The sequence below is a fragment of the Passer domesticus genome, chromosome 23 (genome assembly GCF_036417665.1).
Source record: "Passer domesticus isolate bPasDom1 chromosome 23, bPasDom1.hap1, whole genome shotgun sequence".
Classification (NCBI taxonomy): Eukaryota; Metazoa; Chordata; class Aves; order Passeriformes; family Passeridae; genus Passer; species Passer domesticus.
The window spans coordinates 6,163,687-6,174,507 of NC_087496.1; the positions used below are offsets into that span (position 1 = coordinate 6,163,687).

At 52.7% G+C, this 10,821-nt stretch overlaps 1 protein-coding gene across 1 annotated transcript; it reads left to right on the plus strand.

Annotated features, from left to right (window-relative positions):
• Positions 1-840: 840 nt before the first annotated feature.
• POU2AF3 (POU class 2 homeobox associating factor 3) lies at positions 841-8,398 on the plus strand. The gene is made up of 5 exons (XM_064397544.1): positions 841-847; positions 3,548-3,684; positions 5,228-5,294; positions 6,649-6,875; positions 7,769-8,398. Exons 1-5 carry the CDS (start codon positions 841-843, stop codon positions 8,084-8,086), a joined length of 756 nt encoding a protein of 251 aa, XP_064253614.1. The 3' UTR covers positions 8,087-8,398.
• The last annotated feature ends 2,423 nt before the right edge of the window (positions 8,399-10,821 follow it).

A 10,821-nucleotide genomic window follows, 5' to 3' on the forward strand; every position in this document is an offset into this window, starting at 1 on the left:
CCACAGCTGCATCTGCCAGGGCAGGCAGCACTGAGGCTTGTGAGGAAAAGGCCGATTTGTGCAGCACAGGCAAAGAGCCTGAAGTGGGGGAAAGCACAAATAAACTGCAGTGTGAGCCCAGCATCCAGGCAGGGCGAGGGAATGCTGTGGGGAGAAGTGGGGCTCAGGCAACTTCAGCCACCTGGGTGCCCAGGGCAGCCTCTTTGTTAGGCCGCGCCTGCCCGCTGCCATTTTGGCCCCAAAACCTCAGAATTTAGCCTTAAAACGTGAAAAAATGTGCAAAAAGCAAGTCGGCCCCTTGCAGAGTGCTCACTGCAGGTAGCAAATGAAATATGAGAGGGCTGGAGCCCAGCCTGTGCATCTGAGGGGAAAACACTGAGCTGCTTTGGAGGCATCTGCTTCATTCAGGGAAAGATGGATAAAACCCTGCAAATGTCCCAAAAGCAAAGGGTGGGGAGGGTGACCCCAGCAAATCCTATTCCCCCAGACCCTCTGCTAGATGGGGATGTGCTCGGTTTCACAAAAAGATAGCCCATTTTGTGGAGCCTTTGAATATTCAAATTGAAAGTATCGCGCAATCATTGATTGTCAAATCATTGGTTTCTAGAGGTTTTAAATACTTGGCATTAGGAGAGAAAAACTCAAACTTATACCCGTAGGGATAAAACAATAATATTGTCGGGATCCACCTGCCATTACCACCAGGCAGGCAGGTCCCTTCACCCCCAAATTTCAAGCCTGACTCCTCTTGCCCCCTTGGCCAGCTTGTGGGGCCGGGGCCGGGGCCACCTCTGCTGCTGCACCGGGCACCTGGCGAGGTGCTGCCCGCTCCGGCTCGCCATGTCCGGTAAGCCCCGCTCCGTGCCCCCGCCGGCCCCCACGCCCCGCTTTGGGGCCGTTTCGGGGTTCGCCGGGGTCACTCCGCCAGCGAGGCGATGCCGCCTGCCAAGGCAGGAGGGAGCGGGGAGGGCGGGGAGGAGGGAGGGAGGAGGCGCGGAAGGATCGGCTGCTGCCCGCCGGGTGCCAGCGCGGCCGGCTGGGGACGGGGCTCCGCGGGCACCGCCGGGCACCCAGCGGGGCTTCTGCCCCGCGGGGCTGTGCTGCCACTCCCAGCCGGGGGGCACAGGGGAACCCGCACGTCTGTGTGCCCTGCCCGCACATCTGTGTGCCCTCTCTGCATCTGTGCCCTCCCCGCATCCCTGTGTGCCCACTTTGCACCCCATGTGCCTTCCCTGCATCCCTGTGTGCCCTCTCTGTATCTGTGCCCTCCCTGAATCTCTGTGTGCCCTCTCTGTATCTGTGTCCTCCCTGCATCCCTGTGTGCCCTCCCTGCATCTCTGTGTGCCCTCTCTGTATCTGTGCCCTCCCTGCATCCCTGTGTGCCTTTTCTAGATGTGTGCCCTCCCCACATCCCTGTGTGCCCACCCTGCACCCCATGTGCCTTCCCTGCATCTCTGTGTGCCCTCTCTGTATCTGTGTCCTCCCTGCATCCCTGTGTGCCCACCCTGCACCCCTATGTGCTCTCCCTGCATCCCTGTGTGCCCTCTCTGTATCTGTGCCCTCCCTGCATCCCTGTGTGCCCTCCCCACATCCCTGTGTGCCCACCCTGCACCCCTGTGTGCCCTCCCTGCATCTCTGTGTGCCCTCTCTGCATCTGTGCCCTCTCTGCATCCCTGTGTGCCCTCCCTGCATCCCTATGTGCCCTCCCTGCATCCCTATGTGCTCTCCCTGCATCCCTGTGTGCCCTCTCTGTATCTGTGCCTTCCCCGCATCCCTGTGTGCCCACCCTGCACCCCTATGTGCCCTCTCTACATCCCTGTGTGCCCTCCCTGCATCCCTGTGTGCCCTCTCTGTATCTGTGCCCTCTCTGCATCCCTGTGTGCCCTCCCTGCACACTCCACCCTGGCCACGCTGCCCCTGAATCCCAGCCCTGCTCCCCAACCCCGAGTCCACCCCCTGTCCTTGTCACCCTACTCCCAGCCCACCCTCAGCAGCCTTTCCCTCGATGCCCAGCACATGACTGTGCCCCTGGACCCCCAGCCCCATCACCCTGCTCTCTGACGCCCAGAATCATCACTCTGCCCCCTGAGTGGGCAACCCACCCTGGCCACCCTCCTCCCTGACCCCCCAGTCCATCACTGTGCCCCTTGAGTCCCAAATCCATCACCCTGCCCTTGACCCCCTGCCCACCCCAGCCTGTCCTTGTCACCCTGCTCCTGATTCCCCACCCTGTGCCCACCCTGTCTTTGCTCCCAGCCCCATCACTCTGCTCCCTGCCCACCCCATGCCCACCCTCACCATCCTGCCCTTGGCCCTGCTACCTCAGAGCCCTCCCTGGCTGCAGAGATCTCTGCTAACCGGGGTGTTCTCCTTAAATCCCACCCTTCCCTCCCCTCATTTTCCCCAGCTTGTTGAACAGAAACAAAACACAAACCGGGAGATGAATAATCCCCAGCTGAGCCCAGCTCAGCACAGTGCCCTGAAGGCAGCCCTGTCACGTCTCTGGAGGGCCCCGGGTGCCTGCCCCAGCTCGTCCTGCCCCAGAGCAGCCCGGAGGCACTGAGAGGGCTGCCAGAGGTCATGGCACAAGGGGACAGTGCCTGCAGTGCAGGATTCCCCGGCCCTGTGGGCACAACCTGCAAACCCAGCGTTGTTTCTGTGCCAGGATCTCCTGGCACTGTGCAGCTGCCTGGAGAAGGAGTTCTGTGCCCAGAGGTGGCACTGGAAGGCCGGGTTTAGCTCGGGCACTGCTGTTCTCCTGCTGGGAGTTTATTTTTGGTGCCTCCTCTGGGGCTGTGTGCTCCCTGCTCTGGCATTTTCTGAGTGTAGAGAGCAGTCTGGGTATGTTTCCTTTTATTGTGTGATTTCACTTAAAACACCAGCAGAAAGTTGGGACAGAAACAACTGCCAGAGGATCTGAGTGTTTTACCATGAGTGCAACAAGTGAAAGTGGTTTTTCAGAAGAAGCAAATTCTTTATCATTTCCTGTCCTAAAAATCCCTCATTAGGTAGTGACTGGTGATTGCTGGCTGGTTTTGGCTGGATTAAACACACCCTCAATTCTTGTTTGAAATAAATAGGGGTGTACATGAGCAGAATAAAGAGATAATCTAGGCTTTGCAAGAAAGAAGTCATTTTACTGGTGTTTTGTTGAGCTCTCTGAATAACCACCCACATATTTCCATTGTTTTATTCCTGGGCTTCATCTGCCAGATGAAACGCTTCCCACATTTATTTTCAGGTCCTGAGAGAGGCAAATATGTCAGGAATTTAAATGAATCCAACAGCAGCACCAGATGGAGCTTGGTATTGGGAAAGCTAGAAGGGGAAGAAGCAGATAGATAAGAATAAACATGTGTTTTTTAAATATTATCAACAGCAAGATTTTCATGAGTGTCTGCTTGTCCCAAGCTGGACTAGCAGGTGTTAAAGAAGGCTGTGAGTGTGACTGCAAACAGAGACTAAAAAATTAGTCATGTTAAGTCTAAAACTGTTCTCCACATGGAGCACAACCTGAAAACCTGCTGGATTTGCTGTTTGCTCTGAGATTCTCCCTCCTTGCAAAGTGTTTTTCCACAAATTCTTCCAGGAAAGCCCAAGGTGTACCAAGGCGTGAGGGTGAAGATCACAGTCAAGGAGTTGCTGCAGCAGAGGAGAGCACGACAAGCAGCCACTGGTTCAGCAGTGAGTAAAAATATTGTGGTGTTGGCTTTGTACCTTCTTTTTTAATGTGTTTATTTTTGCCAGGACTGTAATCTCTGGGCCAAAATCTGAGTGTAACAGGCTGGTGAGGATGGGGGAAAGGAACATTCAGTCAGAGTAGCTGCAGCAGTGACCTAAAGGAGTGAGAATCTGAGGAATACAGGGAGAAAACAAAGCTGCTGCTCCAGAAAAGTCACTCCCTCCGGGATGGAAGGCTCACCTGGGCAGCCCCATCCCTTCTGGAGGAGGGGCTGGAGCTCTGTGTGCACACACACGTGCACATTCCCTCTCATTCCCTCTTCCAGCCTTTGTAGGATTCCTCCAGCTCCAGCCACTCAGGGGATTTGCATAAAGAGCTTGGCAAATCATTATTTCTTCCTGGTTCATGACATTGCAGCTCTTGAAGCCTTTCAGATTTCAGCTTCTGCACTTTGCTGCAGCTGATTGCACAAAAACCAGCCTGAGATCCGGGGCAGAGAGGTCTGGGTGAAGAGAATTATCTGGTTTTGGAAAGGCTGGGTCACTGCAGCCCCAACAGCAGCAGCCTCTTCATCACAGCCAGGTGTCCCAGGGCTGTGTGGAACCGGTTTTCACTTCCCACCAGCACTTGACACAACCCCTGTGGTGCCCACACAGGAAAAAGTGAAAAGTGGCGGTGAGGGAAGTCACCTCGGTGACCTGCACAAGGTATGGCCCGCCCCAAAAGCCCCGGGGCTTTGGGCTGGCAGGATGTGCGCTGAGGAAAGCTCAACCTGGGGACTCCATCTCTGCCTTGTCACGTCTGCCCCAGGCACAAAAGGCACCCTCAGCCCTGAAGAGCCACTGTTTAAGGAATTAAATGCACGGGATGTGCCAGGAAGTTGTTGCCAGGGAAATGAGCTGCTCACTCGAGAGCATCTTGAATAAAGGAAATTAAGTGGAGGGCTGTATGAATTAAATCTAAGGGGGAAACCCACGCCAGTATTTGTACTTGCAGAGTAAAATCCTGGCCCCCAAGCAGCAAAAATCCTGTTGCTTTTGGGGTGGATTTCTGCCTTCCAGCAGGTCAGGTTCCTAGAAGTGGTTGATCTGTCTTGCTTCAGCTTCCAGCATTCCTTAAAAAACAAAGCTGTGCCTTTTCAAGGAGCACTGCCAGAGCTGCTTCTCAAACACCAATCCAGTCTGATGGGACACCTGCGGTGCTCTTTAGTTAATTACTCATTCCCAGTAATATCCATCCCTACGACTTCCTCGGGATTCCCTCCACGGTGGGATTCGCGCTCCTGGAAATTAACACACATTAGTTTCAGAGGCAGCTCTGCAGAATCGGGAATGCAGCACAAAGAGCCCCTGAGCACGGAGCTGATGCAGGGGCTTCACCCCGGGTGGGTGCAAAAATCCTGTTGTGCAATGTTCATCCAATGCCAGCGAGGTTTTCCCAGCCACAGCTAGGAGGGAAATAAGGTTTATTTAAAGAGTTTTCTCTGAAATCCAGACTCACCTTGCTCTGTGCCACAGCTCCTCTCCTTCCCTTCTCCTTGCCCAGGTTCCTTGGGACAGCAGCAGCAGCAGCAGCATCCAGTTCGCAGAGTCTGTGTCTCCGCCTCACCCAGGTTGGTACAAAGCCCATCCACACGGCCCTTCCCGCCCCATTCCCAATTTTTCCCACAGCCCCGAGCCTTCCCAGCCCTTGTTTGAGGCCGGCAGCGCCCGAGGTGCGGCCAATCAGCACCTGCAGGGAGCCCGTGGGATGCAGATGAGGAGCTGAGAGCGCACCGGGCTCTCCTTTCCGAGGCTCCCACAGCAGGGAATTGCATCCCCTTGGGAAGGGATGCTCATCCCGAGGGAATAACATCACCCTCCCCAGGCTGTGGGGCCACTGAGGGTCAGAGTGCCCTGGAGCCCCTGGCTGGGCTCTGTTCTCTCCTCCCTCTCCTGCCAGCATCCACAGGAGTGAGAGAAATACCAGATTTTCCACACCACCAAGAGTTTCCTCCTCCTGCCTGTGAATATCCAAGGAAAAGGGGGAAGGGGTGAGGGGAGGGGCGCTTTGGGCTCACAGATCCTTCAGTTATCCCCAGCACAGAGGAAAGGCTGGGCAGGTGTGAGTGCACACATTGCACGGACAAGGAAATTGTTAAATCATCGATAGCTGGGAATCCATTTGCTTATGTTAATAAAGAAACGTGAGACACACCAAAGCTGACATGCCAAAGCCTTTTCAGGCTGGAAAGTCTCCATCAGTTTATGTATTTTGGGTGTTTCTCACTCCCCACAGCCAGCTAAACACTGCCACCTTTGACCCTGCAATGTGCATTTCAGACCTGTGCCCTTCACGTGGACAGGGCTTAAACCATGTTTGAGCTTGGTGTGTAAAGATAATAATTTTGAAAAGCCAGACCTGCTGTGAGCTTTTCAGGAACTCACCCAATGCTACATGGTCACAATGCCACATCAGCCCTGCCTTGCTCCATTTGTTCTGCTCAGAAGTTCGTCTCCTGTCTGGCTGTTTGGAGGATAAAAAGCAAATTATCCTCCTGTTATCCCCTTTTTCCTGCAGGTGTAGCTGCCCTGGGTCTGGAGATGAGGCAAAGGCACAGCTGCCAGGCTGGGAAGCACAAATCACTGCCTGGCACCTTCCAGGGCTGCAAACAGGGCACAGAAGGGAGGCCAGAGGGTCGTGAGTCTGAGGGAATTTCCAGCTGGATCCCTGTCCAAAATGCCTGGGGTCTGAAGAGTTTCCAGCAGTGAAAGAGCTTTATAGCAGAGGGGGCTGCATTCCCTGAGTTATCCACATGCTTTTGACATCTCCCTCGTGGTTTCTGCTTTCCTACAAAATCCACCTTGCCCTTGAAAGGCCTATTTATGTCTAAATGCACAGAGTTACTGAGCACAGGAGAGAAACCTGTCCTTTGTGAAGACAAACACTGATTAATTTGCTGCTGTCTGCTTTCCTTTCTCTCCTAGAACCTTTTGAAGCAGAACCCATCCCTCCTGTGCCCAGCTGCTGCCCGTCCTGGCAGTTTTCCAGCTGCCTCTCCTGTGAGGAAAGCCCTGGATACCTGGAGCAGCTGATAGATTCCTGCCTGCAGTCGGATGCACCCTCTGAGCCAGCCTTCAGTGCCCTCCAGCCATCCCCACACTACACCCCAGACACCTTCCAGCCAGTCCAGCTCTGCTTCAACCAGGGCCTGGTGAGCTTTGGGACCAGGGGAGCTGTCCCCAAGGGGAGAGGGAGCCACCTCCAGCAGCAATGTGGGAATCTGGCTGCTTTCAGGAGCCTGGGATGCTCATGGGCTCTGAATGCTTTCCCATGGGGAGCCCCAGATAAACTGGGAGAGGCTGCAGGATGGGGAATGTTCCTTCTGGAGATTTTATGCAAATAGCAGCACAGCTCCTGCTAGGGGAAACTAGCAGGAGCTGTGCTGCTATTTGCACAAAACCATTAAACCTACTAACAGAAACTGCCTTTGGGTTTGGACCTCCAGGATCTCCCTGGGCAGGGATTGTTCTACTAACAGAAAATATCTTTGGGTTTGGACCTCCAAGATCCCCCTGGGCAGAGTTGTCCCTTAATAACAGAAACTACCTTTGGGTTTGGATGTGCAGGATCTCCCTGGGCAGAGATTGTCCCTATTAACAGAAACTGCCTTTGGGTTTGGACCTCCAGGATCTCCCTGGGCAGGGATTGTCCCTATTAACAGAAACTGCCTTTGGGTTTGGATGTGCAGGATCTCCCTGGACAGAGATTGTCCCTTAATAACAGAAACTGCCTTTGGGTTTAGGTCTTCAGGGTCTCCCTGGGCAGAGATTGTCCCTACTGACACAAACTGTCTTTGGGTTTAGAGCACCAGGACTTCCTTGGGCAGGGATTGTCCCTTAATAACAGAGATTGCCTTTGGGTTTGGACCTCCAGGATCTCCCTGGGCAGGGATTGTCCCTACTAACAGGCACTGCCTTTGGGTTTAGAGCACCAGGATCTCCCGGGGCAGCCAGATGAGAAAGGCAACAGCACAGGAATTCTGGCTGGCCACATTCCCCTGAAATCTCTTTTTTCCCCCTTTTTTTTCTCTCTCTCCAACTGCAGGCTGCCAGCTCTCCCAGCCCAGCCGACCTGCCCAGCCCATGGAACTCCAGCTGCTCTCCCCCTCAGCTGTCTCCCCTCACCCCGCTGACCCCCAGCCCGCCCTACAGCTGTCCCATGGAGGAGTGGCCCTGCCACCCGCCGTGTCCCTTGCCCAGCCCCGCCTGCTGCTGCACGGCCTGTGGCTCGCAGGGCAGGGACAGCCGGGGCCAGCAGTGCTTCCCCTGCCCCAGCACGGACTGCGTGGAATTCCTGCCACCCCTGGCCGTGCCCGAGGACTTCTTCAGGAGGGACAGGAGCTGTGACATTTGCTACAGCTAATGGGGGCTGTGGTTTCACACGTCCACTCTATCCAAAGCAGATTAAATTGCCCATGAACTATGCAAAGTCGTGCTGCCTAACACAGCCCAGTTTATTCTTCACTACTTACACTTTTTTTACAAGATGCTGTCACTACATTGATCTAAGGTCAGGGGTGTTTTGTTGGTGGTGTGGTGGTTTGGTGGGGTTTTTTCCCTGGTTATTTTTTCATTGTTGCTGTTTTTTAAAATAAATCTGAAGCTGCCTTATCAAACACTTGTCATTAAACCAGCTCTTTTTGATACAAATAAATCATTTGGTGCAAATGCTGAAGCCTGGTCATTTTTCACGTGCTTTTCTCTTCTGCTGCTGACCCTGCTCTCAGAGGTGAGGGTGAGATTTTGAGCAGCCTATTCAGTGACACAAAAGCTCCCCCTCACCCCTTCCAGCAGATAAAAGATCCATATTTAATCCAGCACCCAGCTTTTCCCAGAGAACACTGTTCATCACCCAGCTCTGAGCTGGATCTGCAGCTCCTCAGCCTCTGCTGCAGCTCAGGCTGCCCTGGTGACATTTCCCAGTGGTTCTGGCAGAAAACAAAAGCTGTTTTCCCCACCAGGGTTTAGCCCATGGCTCCTCAGAGGCAAAATCCAGAGCCAGACTTCTCTGGCTGCTGCTCAGCACCAGCTTCCCTGGGAGGCAGTCTCGGTGAGAGGCTGATGTAGTGTGGCAGCTCTTAGTCAAGTTTGGGCTGTTGATAAAAGATTTTCAGCATAATCAGCTGAACAGGAGCTAAATTATTTATTTTTAAAAAAAGTAGATAATAGGAAAGTTGTAATACCTGAGGATTTCCTGCTTCTTGCATAAACCAGACCTTTCTAACATTTTGTCTTGCCTCCTCTTGGTGAGGGAAACTCAATTTCTCAGCTGAGCACCCAGACTGGGAAGAAAGAAAGAAGCATCTCTCCATATTAAATTGCACAAAAAGGAGAAAATAACTACACCCGTGAAGAGAAATATGAATTCTATCCAGCAGTTTGCTCACCTCATCCAGACACTTGCACACTGAACTGAAAACCTTTCCAGTTCCTTTACCTTATGTAAGGCACCAGGGTTTTTTTACCAAAACATGCTTTAAAAATATTCAAATAATATCTCCCCTTCTCCCCTGATTAATCTCAGCATTGGCCCAAGTGATAAATGCATGAGGTCACAGAAAAATATATCTATTATTCTAATATAAATGATAAAGAGCTGTAACTTTGCAGCAGTTAAAGGTGTGATCACCCTGTGCAGGGACAACCCACCAAGTGTCATTTCAATAGTTCTGCTTCAGCCCCTGAGTGATTTTGAGGCCCTGAAGGGCTGAAATTCTGTCCCAGAGCTCACCCAGTGCCAGCTCCTCCTGCCTGCTGCCTCAGGAGCGGGCACACCTCGAGCCACACATCAGAACCCCTTATCAGCAACAAGAAAAAGCCAGAAAATAAGGCTGAGGCAAGAGATTGGAGGCTTTTAAAGGAAATGGGGTGCCCACATCCTCCCCACGGCTTGGCAAGGTTGGCCTGAGCTTAGCAGAGCCAGGGAGATGCTCTCAGGGAGTGAAAGGGCACCATGAAATGATAAATAAAAGTTTAAGAACACTCAATAACATCTCACAGGAGCAGCCTAAGTGTGCACAGCAAGGAGGGCAAGTGTTGGAGTCTGACAAGATATCTGTGACCTGCAGCTGGGGTGGATTATTGGCAGACTGCACACTTATCAATGTCTTGTGGTGTGGATCCTCCCCAGGACTGCTCTGTGCAAGGGCTGTGCTTGTGCCCGTCCCTGATCCACTGCTGGGCACAGGATTGTGCCCAGCAGTGGATCAGGGATGGGCACAAGCACATCAGCACTGAAACCACCCTAAATCCCATCCTTAACCTTGGATAATGCCTGATCCAGGCAAAAAACAAACCCTCCTCAGTGGAGGAGACCAAGATATCTCCAGCAAAATGTTCCTACACACCAAAACCTCCAGTTTTTATCAGCTTCCATCACACAAGCAGCACCTTTTCCATCCCTTGCAGCTTCTTCCTCTTTCCCTGCTGCTCCTTCTGCGGTGGTTTTGCAATCCCCCCAGTGCCAGACTGGAAACAGGTTTGGGATGCTGTCCCCACCTGGCTGTCAACAGCCCCAGGGACACACACGGGACAAGTAGAAGCTTGCTGGCTGTTGACACAAGGCCTTGTTGATACAGAAAGGGAAAAAACACAACAGAGCCATTCAAAGGTTGATTGTGTGTTTTCTGGCTGTGAGAAATGTATTATTTCCCTCTTTTATCCCTCCCAAAAGTAAAAAGGAGTTAAAGGAAATACCTAAAGCAGAGCTGGCTCTGCTGAAAGGCTGGCATTTCATCAGTCCCTGCCAGGTGAAGCCCTGACTGCCTCTATAAACACAAACCCGAGGATCATCTCGTGCTTACAAAGCCATGAATAACTCCAGAAGTCACCCACACTTACAGAGAAAAAGAAAAGCTTCTTATTTTCAGCTTCTCTACCCGAGAATTTGATCTAAAAGTTTCACTTGCCAACCGACTGACAGCTTTTCTATGGTGCCACTTCAGAACGTTTGTTTGGTGATAACGAGCCTTTGTTATTAACAACTTATCCAAAGCCACAGGTAGGAAGAGATAAACTGTGCAAATAAAGGGATATCACACACTGCCAGCACGGCTGAGCTTTGAGAAGGCTCAGCAAGGCTGAGCTTTACATTTCCCC

Bases quoted from the DNA above. Each gene is read 5' to 3' on its own strand.
- POU2AF3 (XM_064397544.1), top strand. The intron at 3,685-5,227 runs GTGAGTAAAAAT...CTCCTTGCCCAG, and splicing joins AAGCAGCCACTGGTTCAGCA to GTTCCTTGGGACAGCAGCAG. The intron at 6,876-7,768 runs GTGAGCTTTGGG...CTCCAACTGCAG, and splicing joins TCTGCTTCAACCAGGGCCTG to GCTGCCAGCTCTCCCAGCCC.